This window comes from Coffea eugenioides, chromosome 2 (genome assembly GCF_003713205.1).
Source record: "Coffea eugenioides isolate CCC68of chromosome 2, Ceug_1.0, whole genome shotgun sequence".
NCBI classification, from domain to species: domain Eukaryota; kingdom Viridiplantae; phylum Streptophyta; class Magnoliopsida; order Gentianales; family Rubiaceae; genus Coffea; species Coffea eugenioides.
The window spans coordinates 5932711-5949475 of NC_040036.1; the positions used below are offsets into that span (position 1 = coordinate 5932711).

Below are 16765 nucleotides of genomic sequence, written 5' to 3' on the forward strand. Positions count from 1 at the left end.
CTTGCTGGTGCTATGGGCTTACGAATGTTGGTACTCAGGTGTTAGCAGCCTGGCAGTGATGTAATCCAGGACGCACCAGACTAATCTGGAATTATCGCCGTACCAAAATATCAATCAAAATCCAATTCTGAGGTAATTACCCAATAAAACCAAAACAGAAATACTATAGAGTAATCCATGACATATTTGAAGGGGCAAAACTGAAGTTTCTGGCTTTAGTCAAGCCTAAAACAGTATTTATAGCGGCCGAAAACAGTACGTGCTTAAAGGAGACAGAGCTTGTGGTTCGGGAAGCTTCCTCTGACACGTGCCAAAACGCATGGTATGCGCAAAGCCACGACGCGACTAATAAACTGACACGTCAACAATATCCATACCAAATTAAGTAGTGATTATTACGGCCTCAAGAAATTATAGGAAAGAAATATCTAGAGAAGGCTATAAATAGCTCGGCAGCTGTCAAGAATTAGGATTTGGCCTTTGTTTCTGTTTTACCGAAAAACGCCTTTCCCAAACTGACTGTATCTCGGAAAAATCTCTACTGGTCCTGCTACTACTTTCTAGCACACAACTTCAAGGAAGAAAATCAAAGGAAAGGAAAGAGCCAACGCGACAAGAGGGGGAAAAAAAAAAGGATTGAAGGGGTTCCTGAAGGAGACGCTAAGTTCTGGTCTTCAATTGAGATTTGTCTTTTGCAGCAGTGGTTGATACCTTGGCCTCGTCTTCTCAGTTTGGTACTGAGGTAGGTTGCATTAATCCTATTATTATGCGCTTTTCTTCTTTCTGTTTATTGGGTTTTTTTTTTGCTTGACTTGATCGCGTTATGTGGGTCTAATTTGGTCTGGATTTACTCATGAGATTGCGAATTTCGTTTTGAGAGTAATCGCATGCGTATCTGTTTTAGGGTTTCTATTGGAAGAACAATATGTCAATTTTGGGGCTTGCTTCCCGGTATTTGTCTTCAATTTGTTTCCACAAAAAATTTTCAATTTCAGAGATTTTTTTTTCCGGGGATTTGTTTCAATTTTCGTTCTTGATTTCAGAGACTTTTTTCTCGGAAAATTACGGGCTCCGGCATGAATAATTCTTGATTTGGGTTTTTTTGGGCAACCGAAGTTTAGGTTTCTTGGGAACCAAGTATTAAGTCCGCTACTTAACGCAACTTGTCAATGTAAACAGCTGATTACGTTCCACCCTTTAAAAAAAATGATAAAATTATTCTTATTCTTGATTAATTTAGGATAATACCCCTCAAATTACTTCTTTGTAGTTGGATATTGATAATCCTCTGCTTCTATCCCTTATCTTCTATCTTGGGTACCAAGGGAACAAAGTCAACTTATCTATGGAAGATTCCTGGGGTTACGATTTGTTATAATTTTATATGTGCATTTATAATTTGTAGAGCATTAGTTCTTCCCGAGTTTGGTACAATTATCTACATCGTTGCACTAAAGTGCTTAACAGGTTCTGGTTGTTGTTTGTAGGAGTACAGCGATGGCTCTTCTTGATCAAGTGTCCAACGTGGCTTCTGTCCCAATGGATTACTCTAGAAAGAGGAAGTCTAGGAGGAGGGATGGAACCAATAATGTAGCAGACACACTGGCAAAGTGGAAAGAGTACAATGACAAGCTTGACTCTTTGGATGAGGAAGGCAAAGTAATTCGTAAAGTTCCTGCAAAGGGATCAAAGAAAGGATGTATGAAAGGTAAAGGAGGTCCTGAAAATGCTCGCTGCAACTATAGAGGTGTTAGGCAAAGGACATGGGGCAAATGGGTAGCTGAAATTCGCGAGCCAAACAGGGGTAGCAGGCTTTGGTTGGGTACATTTGGGACTGCAGTTGAGGCTGCACTTGCTTATGATGAAGCTGCAAGATCAATGTATGGCCCATGTGCCCGTCTGAATCTTCCCAATTACGGACCACAACAGGAGGCTTCCATTGAATCCTCTTCTTTTCCAGCCACATCAGCATCGGACTCCACCACAACTTCCGGCCTTTCTGAGGTCTGTCCACCTGCAGATAGGGATGCTGAACCTAACTCAAACGTGAAGGAAGAAGATGGTGAGGGTGAATCAAGAATCCAGGATACCAGGCCTTTGACTTGGGTAGATGCTGGTACTCCACTGTGTACAGTTAAGGAAGAGCCGAAAGATGGGCACATGGAAGCTTTAGATATGAGTATCCAAGCAGAGGCGCCTGTTAAGAATGAGACATTCAACTCTAGCGATGAGCCGTTGGATACTTTGGTGTGGGATGAAATGTTTGACATTGATGAAATGTTGAGCAGCTTGAACTCTGGACCCACACATGGTTCAGGATCTCAATATGAGTTGGTTGGTATTAATGGCGGGCAATTTTTGAATGGCAATATGCAGCCCTCAGAGTTCCTGTATCAAATGCAGAGCCCAGATGCAAAAGTTCTAGGAAGTTGCCAGAACATGGAGCAGACATCTCAGGGAGTTGATTATGGTTTTGATTTCCTGGAGCCTGGCAGAGAGGAGAATTCCCAGTTTGCTTTGGATGATTTAGGATTCTTTGATCTGGATGCTGACTTGGGGATTTGATTCAGTTTGCTGTACCAACAAAGCAATCTTCAATTTGTTCTGAGGATCTTTCAAGTGTAGGAGCACACTAGGCTGTGAGAGAGTATATGTGAAACTTGAATTACTATAATTCATCTAGTATTTGCTACTAACATCTCTGCTTTTAGCTAACAAGAAATATCAGCTGATTCTCTGTATGTTTTTTGGTGGGAGAATTTAGCCATGACATAGGTTTTGGTTACAAAATTCTTTTGTAAATATGAGGGGAGCTAGCTATCTGCTTTTCTACATACGTTCTTTTGGTTTGAACGAAGTATGGATGTCAATATGGATGTCAATAAAGAAATATCTGCAATTTTTTTTTGTATATTAGAAAGTCACGAAATGTTGCTCTCTTGATGGTTCTCATGTTTTAAAGTTGGGTTCTGAATTTTGGAACCATCATGTTCTTTCCTTTCCCCGTTATTACTTCTATCATGCAAAATTTGGCTGGATAAAACTTAAAAGGGAGGAATTTGTTTTTATTAAAGATTTGCTGCTTCTTTATTCTGGATTAGAGTTCTTGTACCATACATGGCTACTAGGGATGCATCTCTGTTGGAATATAAACTAGTCAAAGTATTGAATGATTGTTCGTCTGCAGATTCCTCCCATGCATGGCATGTAAGCCAATTGTACATGGTTTGTGGTGGTTCATGCATTGCATGACAGCTCTTGTTTGGTTTTGCCCGTAAGCTGTAGGTTGTTGATGGTAATGCTACCACGCAACCTGCAAAGGAATTTTTTGTGCAGTGTGTGATATGTTAATTAACCGGTAGAAAGGTCTTTGATTTCTTGACTCTGGTTGTATTGCATGTTGAAGTTCTTCTACTGGTTAAAAGCCTTCGCGTTGCATGCCTCTGCTTTCCCAGACAGACTGGTTAGGAATATTCACGCCTTACATCTCAAATTGACAGTTCTTTTTTTTTTTTCCACCTTGAAGAGTCCTGGAGTTAGTGCGTATGACCTTGGTATGTTATTTCTGTAATTCTTGTTCATGACTCCTTGGTCTATACTACTTGGGCATTAGTTCTGTGCCTGCCAAATTGACTTATGGAGAGGGAGAGCCTATTGATGAAGAAACTCCCGCCCGCTTCTCTGCGCTCAGTTATATTTGTTACTAATTTTGTGATGATTTTGGAGTTCTAACACAAAACAAAACTTAGGGAATGCTTTTGTTATCTTTATAAGATGATATTGAATGTGCATTTCCAGACTTTTGCAAATATTCAATCAGGAGTATTTGGCAAATAGTTTCCGAACACCTCGAGTCAATCTCAAGTAGGAGCAAACAACGATATAACAAGAACAGAAGCAAAACCGGACGGCTTGCATTTCTTTACATTGAACCACTCGCTTGTCATATGGCAGCAAAGATGTCTAGCCCGTCGACAAAAAAAAAAAAAAAAAAAGTCTCCTCATTCTTACCTCTTTATCTAAGCCTTGGATTAAATCTTTACCAAGCCAACGTAAATGTTAATTACTTGTATGTATCCGGCAGATTCCTGTGCTGGAAGTCTTTGAAGTCGAACTTGTGTTTGGATTGTATTTTTCATGGAAAAATTACTGTAGCGATTTGATGTATGTGAGGGAAAAAAGTAATAGGGAAATGTGATCACGGAAAATCACGTAATTTTCTGACGGAAAATCGCAATCCAAACAAGGGACATTTTCAAATTTCTTTCTAGCTGTTGACGGCGCTCTTGAAAAGTTAAAAATCTTCCTCCGGGGAATTCAATAGCCTAGTGTCCATTTGACGTAAAATATGTGCTGGGCTTCAAAAAAGGAAAACAAATTTGTAGCTATCCCCTTAAATTCTGAGCTATCTCACTTCAAATAACGTATAGCTAACTGTAAGTACTTGAGTGGATCTGTATCGCTATAGATGTGGTGCTACCATTATGTCAGTCCATTTTATGCCGCGTCTGGTGGCACAAACCCAATTTGGAGATTTTTCTCGAGTTTGGGCCTCCCTTATGATGCAATCTTGTACTTCAACCTAACAGAATCCGTTTGATTTTATGGCAGGTGAATCTTTCTTTCTTTCTTTTTTTTCATTTTTCATTTTTTAATAGAAAAGATCATTTGATTCAATAATCTGGACTAATAGTCAAAAAAATCAAATCAAATATGATATAGATACATATAAATTTGAAATTAGCACATACAAAAAATCTGAAAATCAATACAAAGAAAGAAAAATTCTAACGTGTCTTCCACCCATATGAATCTTCTTATAATTAGAGATTATTCGTTACAAGCAAGATATTTATGCAAATCATTACAACGATGCCATGAAAATGCACTTCTTACGTCGTGTCAGAATAACAATATATAGGTCAGTCCAAACTAATCTGGAATACCAATCTTGTACTTCAATGTAACAAAATCCGTTTGATTTTAGGGATAATTTTACAAACCTTCACTGAGGTTTTTAACAATTACATAGAGCGTCCCTCGCGTTTTAAAAATTTCACATATCTCGCCTACTTTTACTGTTTAGTAACAATATAGGTCCAACAAAAAGGATTTTCTCACAAAAATCCTAAATTACCTTTTTGTACAAAACTAAGAAAAAAAATTATAGTATATTGAATCATTTTCTTCCACACATTGCACAAATCAACAAGTCTAATACCTAACAACTATCCAAGCATAAGTTCTAAAACCAAATAACCATAAAAGATCCCAAGTTGCATATACAATATCAATACTTACCAATATAAAAAACACACACACACACAAAACCTCCATTGACAACCAATTTTATACTCAAAAATTAAATATCAATGCTCAAATATCTTTTCAATACAAGTTAATTTGATTTAGAACTACCATTACAACCCTCCTAATGGCCTTAGAAATATTAATATCTAGAAAGTAGATTCTATTTTCACAATAAAATAATAATAATAATTTCTAATTCAATGAAAGATATTCTTATATAATTATTGACATTTTATATATGTTTTTCTCATCAACAAACAAAATATGACAAATTTCACATCTTTAGTTTTTCTTCCTATTTCAATAATCAATTTCATTATTTATTTCTCTATCACTACGTGTCTCCTTATTTTCTTCTAGTTTGACATATAATCTACTCCCTCTTTTGATTTTGTAATTTCAATTTGCTAATATCCACAAAATTGAAAATGATGAAAAAATGTTATATTAAATAGAAAAGTGAGAGGAGAAAATAGACAAGAGACAGAAAAATAAAATTTTTTGGATTTTCTAAATTTATTATTTTAAATTTAAAATTGTCTACTAAGTGTATGGTATTACATGTATTTTACTATATCAAATGGGGTAAGTGTAATTTTTTAAACTTGAGAGGGGCCGAGTAAAATTGTCAAAAACCTCAAGGGGGGTTTCTGAAATTATCCGTTGATTTTACATAGGTGAATCTTCTATATATATATTTTAATGAAAAAGATCATTTTTATTTAATAAATATGCACTATTAGCAGAAATATATCAAATCAAACATAATATAAATACATACAGTTCTAAAATCAATAAATATTATACAAATAAATATCAGTTTTAACATATCTTCCATCCAAATGAATCTTCGTATAATTACAAAATATTCATGACAAGCATGACATTTATATGAAATCATTGCAACCGTGCCATCAAAATCCATCTCTCATGTCGCGTCAGTAAAACAAAATTTGGCAATATACTAAGCTGAAATGTTTGGAATACGTTTTTATTTATTTATTTTTGATAAGTGAGAGGTCCTGAATTTAAAATTTTTCATTTACAATCTCTCATATTTACTATCCAATCCAACCTTTACCCAATTAATTTGAAATACTTGTTTTCACTTTGTATTCTTTTTTGGGGTATGAACTTCTTATCAATTTTGTATTGTATAGTTATTGGTTTGTCACGTTAAGTGTCACAGTTAAAATGTAAATGGATAATAAATACAAATATACGCGCTACAATTATATATTTTATTTAACTGGAGAAAATTTTATCCAGACTAAATCAGTAGTTGTATTTTTTTTCCTATCAATGAAGAAAAAATAAAAGCCTCATCTTACATGAAACGCCTAAAAAATATGATTCAACATATTCAAATAATCTTTACGTGCAAAATCCAAATGATCAAGTAATTTGGACCTCCCAAGTAATGATCCAAACCGCAATTACAGAGTGGTGATCATGATTAATGAGATTAATGGCAGCCACAAATTTAACAGTAACACCCATATTTACCAGCAGTAAATTGTCCACTAGCACTAGTAGCATATACATATATGGTGGTTGTAATGTAGTGGTACGCCGATGATAAAATTATTAATTGTCAACAACTTGACGAAATATTAAAAGGACGTGGGCCACCACCTTTTCTTACTTTTTGTTGAGCATCGGCCTCGAGTGGCGCGCCTTTTCCGACAGCTGCTTGAACATGCAGAAACCAATATTGGTCTATCAAACCCGGCATCCACACCGTAGGATCTACCAATGAATGAAATCTCAACCGTTGAATTTTCGAATGCCCAAACTTACCCTTGCTGGGTGCAATCATTCACCGTTGCACCCGACTGTCGTTTACCGCGTGGATTCTCAGCGACCCCTCCCCATTAAACATTAATCCCAGTCGGCCTGACCAGAGGGACTGACGTATCTATCCACCGCTTCAACCGGTTTTCATGCAAAAAGAGGCAGACACAGTGCACAAACTTCAAGATTCGCAGTCTATTTGGTGGATTTTTGCTTTCGTCCTGCACCGACTGACCCGCTATCTCTCTCTCTCTCTTTCCTCTGTCTCTCTCACACTTTATTATTTATTATAGTATCATAATTGTTATGGATCCATCGCTCAATTACTTCTATAGCATCAAATCAAACAGTGAAGTGCATTGATCGCCACCGAACTCAGCTAGGCTTCTGCTGTAGACCTCTAGCGTCTGGCCCAGCGAAGCAAGCTCCTCAAATTTCATTTCATTCACTAGCTTCAACCTCGCGGAAATGATTGAGCTCCACTGAAGTCTGTGCAGTTGACTTGATGTTCTTCTTCTTCTTACTGATTTAATCCTCCTCTTCCTACTTGTGCTTACTGATTTAATTCTGTGGTAATTCAGGGGGATCAAAATGATGGATAAATGAGTAGACAAGAGCTTTGATCAGTTACGGCTGACCGGGGACAGTTGCTCATTTTGGTAGCGATCTGCTGCTTCTTCTGATATTCATTTTGGAAAGCGAAGGGGTATGTCTGTGAATCTGTAAATTTCCGTGTACACATTCAATCAATTAAAGTGCGTGCATGCCGTCTTATTATTATTTGTGGAATGATTGAAACGTCATTGAACTGAAGTTTTTAATGACCTTGAGTTTCCATCCTTGCTTTTAACTTGCTATAAAAGACTCGTCCAGGGAAAAAAAAAAAAGAAAAAGAAAAATAGAGAAAAGCTTATGACATAAGTTATTGAAGGTGGGTTGCCATGCAAAAGGAGAAGGAAATGGAAAATATGAGGCAATCAAGGCCGATTATTTTGGCTGTTGAATCATCCTACATTTCCGAGTGTGATTGAAAGTCATGACTTATTGCTGCTGCTGTAAATGCATCGATCTCAGGGAAAAATGTGGGGAAAAGGGGGAAAAAATAGAGCCAAAAAAGATATGTTTGGATCATTTACTCAAAAGCCATATTGCTGATTTGGAATTAAGGAAAGTTTGTCTTTCGACTTCATTCCTTTTCGAGTGCTGTTTGGACCACAATAAGAGAGAGAGAAAAATAAAAAGAAGAATTATCCTTTTTCAAACTTAAAATGTCGTTTGGATAACAATTAACAAAATCTATCTATGGGTTTCAAATTTCAAAGATTGGATTAACCATTTTAAGTTATGATAACACCGTCCAAGAGGAGTTTCAAATGACATTTCTGAATATTAGATCCCCAATTGTTCAACTAGTGTATTCCAGTGGAACTTGACTTATTTAAAGAAGGTCTTGGTCCTTGAGGTCTCACGAATGTAAAAGAAAAACTCGGGCTCACCCTTCTTTGCCGTAAGTTGTTAGTCCCATTAGTATGTCAATGCTGGTTTGATTGTCCATTCTCTCTACGCAATTGACACTGTCAAAGAGGAAGCGAAATCAACTAATGCAAATAGCTTCCATAAGAGTAGCTTATTGCTTGAGCAAAGGGTCGTTTCAGTTTTAATGGCTGGGCCTACCCTCGCTCTCTGATGGATAAAATGCTTTAAACGGATAGAAAGATTTGATATTCTTGTCGTGCACTATTCCTGGAGTTGCCCCCCCACCCACCCAAAAAAACGCCCAAAGGCCAGCAGCTAAGACCGATTAATTAGTGTGTTATGTTTGTGGAGGACGACACTCCAGGCATCTGGGCTGGAAAGGTAGATTAGACCGAGGCACGCACAAGCGAGCTCTATATCGTGGAAACAAATATTAGCTGAAATTGCAGTACCCTAATTAGTATGTACATTCGCCCATGTCAAACGTAGATATCTGTAGCCAAGACGCCTGTGTCTGGACATAGAAAGTGATTATTTGCAATAAATTGCAGCTTTAAACTCATGTACTGACCTGTCCTTCTAATTTGACCACAGATTTGTTGAGCGATCATGAAGAGGAAGAGATTGGATGAAAGCAGTCATCCACTTGATACATATCGTAAGCACTAACCAATTCCCATCTATGAACTTCATGCTTTCTGTTTTCCCGTTTATTTGACTATAACCTCTACTTAATTGGAAGTTCACTTGACATGTCTATGTTATGTCATTTGACAGCCTTCGAGGCATATTGGTGGGGCTCTTGGCATGCTGTGGAGCGCTTAAGAATTAAGGATGGAGCCATTACCATGCATGTAGTAGATAATGGGGAGGTGATCGAGGAGATGATTCCAACGTCAAATCTCCGAATGAGGTCAAGGAAGGCCACAATTAATGATTGTTCATGCATCTTGAGACCCGGCCTTGATGTATGCGTTCTGACTGCTTCATCCGATACAGAAGACTCGAGTGAAGACTCGCTTGTAAGTTTTTCTATGTCCAAATTTTCTCAAGCTTGGATATTGTTTGGTTTGTGACCAAGAATTTTATGCACCAAGCTGTAGGATTTAGTTCAGTTCTCGTTCCTTCAATTTACACAGTTCACATTGAAATACCTCATCCATGTTTTCCCCAATTTGTCTCTTTGACAAAAACATAACATTTTCTTTACATTCGACTGAAATAGTTCCTGAAACCGGATAAGAAAACTGCGGACCTAATTGGCAATGAGAAAATGAAGGCCAGCTCAAGTGTCAGGCATATTGTCCTGCCTTGCTCTACTTCAGCGAGATCCCAACTTATTCCTGACATTATTCGGTGCTATAGCAGAGGAGGCCAAAGTATTATTTGTATACCAGCTTTCACGAAGAATGAAATTTAGACAAAATAATTAAGTTGATCAACAATCTATTTTTAAGAGCACGACATTATTCCTGTGTCTATTGTAAAAAGATTTATTGTGAAAGTATTTGAGTTATGTATCCTTTCTGCTGATTTTGATGTTTTAACTAAATCGCTCTAACTCACATATTCCTTCTATTGCTTCTGTTTGTTGCTTTCTCAATAGCTGTGTCCAGAATTGCCAGCTTATTTGCATACTCTTATTGTGGTATAGGTCTGGGCTGATGCCAGAATAAGATCTATTGAAAGGAAGCCTCATGGTGCTATATGTGCTTGCCATTTCTATGTCAGTTTCTATATCAGGGAAGATGCCGCTCTTACGTTGCAGAAAAAACTTAGTAAAGAAACAACAAGGGTGCAAATTGATCAGATTATGATTCTTCAGAAACTTGACTCAGTACCTTCTGAGAATCAGCACTACCGATGGAGAACGTCAGAGGATTGCTCTTCTCTTCTGAAGTACAAACTTTTCACGGGAAAATTCTGCTCCGACCTTACATGGCTGGTTGTCGCATCCATTGTAAAGCAAGCCATTTTTGACGTAAGGTCAGTAGAAGGTCGAATGGTTTATGAGGTCCTCGATGTTGATTGCAGCACCGATTCTGGCAGTAATTCCTATTGTGTGAATTTCAAATTAGACAATGGAATATTGTCCCCCATCATTGTCCAATTTGTTCCAGGCATTGGGAAAAGAACCGGAGACGAGATGCATACTGATGCACCACTGTGCCTTTATGAGCCCATGGACTTGCGTCGGTCAAAGCGCCGCTTTGTGCAGCCTGACCGTTATTTGGGTTGTGATGTGCCCGAGTTTGATGTTGAAACTCCAAGAATAGGGGGACGAAAGATGTGCAAATGGGATTATGAGGATGAGGAGTGCGAGGAAATGCCACTTGCACTATCAATTCAGGCTGACCACAAATATCAGAAGCATGATGAAAATGAAAACAGGGATTTCTCTTGCAAAAGAAGATCAGACAAGAATATTCGTGTATGTGGAAGTGCAGACAAATCAACTGTCTCTAAAAATTCTGAAAGCCCACCAACTCGGGAGAAGAAACAATCTGACCAATCACAACTTGCTTTGGTTCCCTTGTCAATATCTTCAGAGGGCAAATCAATTCTGCGTGAACTGGACGCTTCATATGATGAAAATCCTGAAGGTCATTCTGGAAATATTGCTGACCTTATTTCCAGGTATCTTTATGAAAATGGTTCCACCGCCAAAGGACGCAAAAAGAAGGCTTCTGAGTTAAACTTCAACAGGAAGGAGCATGGATTCATGGTACAACATTTACCCAGAAAAACATACAAGAGAAGTGCATTTTGCATCCGTTCTGAATGGGAGAGTATATACAATATGAAGCCTTCTGGAAAGAAATCATTTAGTGCTGCTGCATGCAGAGAATTGTTGACAAGATGCATGGAGAACATTGACGCAACCATCAATATGGAACAGCCACCAATTATTGATCAATGGGAAGAGTTCAAGTCAACAAAATTTCAGAACCAAAAGGAAACTAATGACAAAGCTGAAAAGAATCATGAAGAGGAAATCTCTGAAATTGATATGTTGTGGAAGGAAATGGAACTTGCCCTGGCATCTTGTTATTTTCTTGATGATGGTGAGGTATGACTTCTAAACACGAACATGCAAATCCTCAATAAAATGGTCAACCATGAACTCTCCATATTTTTAACTTCGTCTGTGTCCATGATGATATTTCTTCCACTAAAATATAAGAGAAACACCATGATGATTTAAAGATATACAGGAATCTCATGCATTTCCAACTGAAAGGAAACTGTCAACTGAGAAAGGTGGAACAGGATGTCACCATGATTATCGACTCAATGAAGAAATTGGAGTTATTTGCCGGCTGTGCGGATTTGTGAGCACAGAAATAAAGGATGTCTCACCCCCATTTGTAAGTCAATTAACATTTGATGAAAGAGTTATCAAATATGTCAAAAGCATGAACCAATCTTTGGATATGAACTTAAACAACTAAAATGGTGTAGCTTAAGATGTTAGTGGTGCTGTACAACTTGTACAAGAAAGAATGAATGTGTTCTGAGTCTTTTAAATGGTAATCCAGTGAAAATAGCCTTGCATGCTTAAATAAGGGCCAACTGAATTTTATATTTTTTGCCTTCTTAAAGAAGGGCCAACTGGGTATTTGCATGATATGCCATTTGTCTCTAGGGACTAAAAGAAACCATCATGCTGCCCATGAACTCTTTTATGTTCATGGTCACCTGTTTTCATGCAAAACTTGATTATCTTGATTGGTTCTCTGTTGCTACCTTGGCAGTGGTCATCTGCAAGTGGGTTTGTACATAAGGAGCAAAGGGCTGAAGAAAATTTAGAGCATAAGCCCAATGGAGCTGAAGGCCTCGATAATTTTCAAGTCCCAGCTTCCTCCAAGGCACCTTCATCAGAAGGAGAAGTGGAGGACAGCGTGTGGGCCTTAATTCCTGATCTTAGAAGTAAATTGCGTGCCCACCAAAAGCGAGCTTTTGAATTTCTCTGGGGAAACATTGCTGGATCTTTAGTACCAGCTCTTATGGAAGAAAAGAGCAAAAGAAGAGGTGGTTGTGTTATTTCTCATACACCTGGAGCTGGCAAGACTTTGTTGATTATAACTTTCCTTGTTAGCTACTTGAAACTATTTCCAGGTTCTCGACCTCTGGTGCTCGCTCCTAAGACAACACTTTATACATGGTACAAGGAAGTAATTAAGTGGAACATTCCTATTCCCGTTTACCAGATTCATGGTGGCCAAACATATAAAGGTGAAGTTTTAAGGCAAAGATTGCGCTCAAATGCAGGTCTTCCTCGAAACCAAGATTTTATGCATGTCTTGGATTGTCTGGAAAAGATGCAGAAGTGGCTTTCCCATCCCAGTGTCCTTCTCATGGGTTATACCTCATTCCTGACATTGACGAGAGAAGGTTCAAATTATGCTCACCGGAAATATATGGCCCAAGTTCTGCGGCAATGTCCGGGGATTCTAGTACTTGATGAAGGGCATAACCCAAGGAGTACGAAATCAAGGCTAAGGAAAGCTTTGATGAAAGTTAATACGAAACTCAGAGTATTACTTTCCGGTACCTTGTTTCAGAATAATTTTGGGGAGTATTTCAACACTCTTTGCTTGGCAAGACCAAACTTTGTGAAAGAGGTGTTGAAAGAGCTGGATCCGAAGTATAAGAGGAACAAAAAAGGTCAAAAAAACCGCTTCTCGCAGGAAAATAGAGCAAGAAAAATGTTCACTGACAAAATTTCGAAGCTCATCGACTCAAATATACCTGATGAAAGGTTGGAAGGTTTAAATATTTTGAAGAATCTGACTGGTGGATTTATAGATGTGTATGAAGGTGGGAGCTCTGACAATCTCCCTGGTTTACAATGTTACACATTGATGATGAAGTCAACCTCTCTTCAACAAGGAATTTTGGACAAGCTTCAAAATCAAAGGCCTGTCTACAAAGGTTTCCCACTGGAACTAGAGCTCTTAATCACTCTTGGGGCAATCCATCCTTGGTTGATAAGAACAACTGCTTGTTCTAATCAATATTTCAGTGCGGAAGAATTGGAGGATCTTGAAAGAACTAAATTGGATGTCAAATTTGGTTCAAAGGTCAGATTTGTTATGAGTCTTATACCCAAGTGTGTGTTTAGAAGGGAAAAGGTCTTGATCTTTTGCCATAACATTGCTCCGATCAATCTGTTTCTTGAGCTATTTGCCACCATTTTTCACTGGCGAAAGGGCAAAGAGGTGCTAGTGCTTCAAGGTGACATCGAGCTCTTTGAGAGAGGGAGGGTGATGGATAAATTTGAGGAGGCTGGTGGACCTTCAAAGGTTATGTTGGCATCTATTACAGCCTGTGCTGAAGGGATTAGCTTAACTGCAGCGTCACGAGTAATATTATTGGATTCTGAGTGGAATCCTTCAAAGAGCAAGCAAGCAATTGCTCGGGCGTTTCGACCAGGTCAGGACAAAGTTGTGTATGTGTATCAGCTCCTGGCTGCTGGCACACTGGAAGAAGAGAAATACAGTAGAACTACATGGAAGGAGTGGGTTTCAAGTATGATATTTAGTGAAGAACTTGTTGAGGATCCTTCTCGCTGGCAAGCACAAAAAATTGAAGACGAACTACTGAGGGAGATAGTGGAGGAAGACCGAGCTACATTATTTCACAGGATAATGAAGATTGAGAAGGCATCAAGTGTGATCAGAGGTAAAGAATCATGTAACATCATATTACTAACAGCTGTAAAATAATTTTATGCAAATGTAAGAACCTGACCTTTTTCTGTCTTCTGTTTTCTGGCATCTTTTCTTTTCTTTAGAAGGGGAAGGACGAAGCGTGAAGGGACAATTGGGTGCATGAGAATCAAACTCTGGTTTCTGAGATGAAACGAGGAATAAAGATCCTGGGTATCCGAATAGTCTGGTATTAAGTTTTATATCCTCTGTCCAGGGATGGTATCGTAAATTGTAATTACTTCAGGAAATGGATTTTACAGTCGGCACATGTAATAATCAGGCCTGAAAACTCACATCTTCACTGATGGTCTATTTAAGGCTTGCAAGTCCTGCAGATGGTGAGCTAATACTACTTGACAGAAAATCACTTCATGTTCAAAGGTATGATTTATTGTCAGCTCCAGTTTTGGCATCACGCTTTCATTTTTTTTTTATGTCAAAATCACGCTTTCACAGTATGCCCATTTGGAGGCATTAAGAAAAAAAAGGAAACGAAGTCGTTGAAAGGTTTGCTGATGTTGCTGTAGCGTGTGTTCAAAATTGAGCAATGCCATACAAAAGTTACCATTTCAGAAATCATTTTATCGCCTTATTTGGATAAACACACACGCGCGCGCACACACACACACACTCTCTCTCTCTCTGACTTGATAACTTACATGATGTTTTATATCATTTACGTTTAAAGACATATTAAATAAACACACCAGTAGTTCTGGGTCAAGTTAATGATCTTCTCACCAACTCCTGTAGTATCATCTTCTTTCTCATTCTTGCATGATTCCACTTGTTGAGGCAAATGGGAGCATGAACGTGCTGGAATAGGATGAGCTAGCTTTACTAAGTGATGTAGTAATTTTTGGTTCAGTTTACTTTTGCTGCAACTTAATTAAGACTTAGCTGGGTATGTCAGAAAATTATGTTCATGGATTATGTTATAGGCCATAGCATATGAGAGTATGAATATGCAGCTAACTACAATATGCTTCTTTGATGAAATCACAAAACTGAGAATTATCCAATCTCATCAAACAATGAACCTAGCGTAGATTAGGTTTTCAACGTAGCGAACATGCATCACTTGAGAGGTCCCAAAGCAGGCAAAAAAAAAAAAATTAAGATAATTATAAGTATCCATGAACAAGTATTTTAAGTCTGTTCTGCATTGGCGAAGAAGATGACAGTTAAATTGTGTGCCTTGATTTGTGCAACACCTAGGCTCTATGGTGTTCTCCATAATCTACGGGAACTGGGTTCACTAATCCATGCAGAATATGTGCATGCATGTTGAAGCTAGCATTAGCATAACATAATAATAACAACAACCACCCTGGAGTTTATATATGGCTCCTAGCTTCTATAATGTATTAACACTTGACCTGACTAACCAAAGTATATCAGATTAAAATATGTAAAACAAAGGTAAATATCATAGAGTGGAAAATTGTCAACCGTCATCTCCTTTACACACAGCAAAAGAAGTAAATTAAAATAAATAAATAAATAAATAAAGTTGATGCTTGGCACATTATCCAAGTTATAGTTAGCAAACAAATTCACTTAACTAAATTTATCCATACCCGTCCATGAATAGATGGACATGGGTATCTTAAATTTTTGTATATGAGTATAAATGGGTTATCCAATAATGTCAATTTATTATTGGATAATTCATCAAACCCAATTAACCCACTTAGAATTGTCTTTCCCCAAGTCTCCTTTCTTCCTCCACCCATTTTTTTTCTTCAAATTCTTCATTTTGTCATGATGTTAACTACTTTTGTTTCATTATTATTATTATTATTATTATTTGTTGGTTTTATCTTATCATTTTATTTTCTCTTAGTTTGTTAACTTGCTCATTTTTCAGCATTACTAATTTATAACAACTTTTAGCCTATTTTTCTATCTTTTCAAAATAAAATTTTAAATTTATACATGAAAAAAATGCTAAGAGTTAAAAATTTTTGGATTAAGTTTTTATGTTAACTTTTATAGTACTTAGTTCAAATTTTTATATCCTTATTGTTCAATTATTAAATAGTATGTAATTTGGGACATAGAGTACAGATGAAAAAAAATTATTAATTAGGCTTATTGAGCATTATAAGTAAATATTTAAAACTAATGATGAGTGCAAATGATGGTATAAATTGATAACTTAGTTTGCAAAAATGAATTTAAATGAGTTTACAAAATGTTAAAATAAATGGGTAATTGGGTTAGCCAATTCATTTTTTGAATTACCCATTTATACCCATATAATTAAATGGGTATAAATGATCAATTGATTCACTTATACCCATTACTCATTTTAACCCATCCAAATCTGCCTAAATCACCCATTTTGACACCTCTACCTCTAATCCAAGGTGTCATAGTCATCCAAGTCAAGTTCAAAAAGGAATTATAAGAAATGATTAAACATCACTTCTCTGGTAGAACAACTAGTTTGGTGTGTATAAAATTAG

General features: G+C 37.3%; 2 protein-coding genes across 4 annotated transcripts; both read left to right on the top strand.

Moving 5' to 3' along the window:
* Positions 1-485: 485 nt before the first annotated feature.
* Positions 486-2920, top strand: LOC113761084 (dehydration-responsive element-binding protein 2C-like). Its single transcript, XM_027303911.1, has 2 exons — positions 486-742; positions 1488-2920. Exon 2 carries the CDS (start codon positions 1498-1500, stop codon positions 2563-2565), a length of 1068 nt encoding a protein of 355 aa, XP_027159712.1. The 5' UTR covers positions 486-742; positions 1488-1497; the 3' UTR covers positions 2566-2920.
* Positions 2921-7340: 4420 nt separating this feature from the next.
* On the top strand, positions 7341-14691 carry LOC113761083 (SNF2 domain-containing protein CLASSY 1-like). Of its 3 annotated transcripts, XM_027303908.1 has the most exons (8): positions 7341-7591; positions 7686-7810; positions 9175-9238; positions 9358-9602; positions 10235-11650; positions 11796-11948; positions 12336-14265; positions 14378-14691. In XM_027303908.1, exons 3-8 carry the CDS (start codon positions 9190-9192, stop codon positions 14416-14418), a joined length of 3834 nt encoding a protein of 1277 aa, XP_027159709.1. In that variant the 5' UTR covers positions 7341-7591; positions 7686-7810; positions 9175-9189; the 3' UTR covers positions 14419-14691. The 3 variants fall into 3 exon arrangements, with proteins under 3 accessions (XP_027159709.1, XP_027159710.1, XP_027159711.1); XM_027303909.1 differs by having other exon boundaries at positions 7341-7810; XM_027303910.1 differs by lacking the exons at positions 7341-7591; positions 7686-7810 and adding an exon at positions 8957-9040.
* The last annotated feature ends 2074 nt before the right edge of the window (positions 14692-16765 follow it).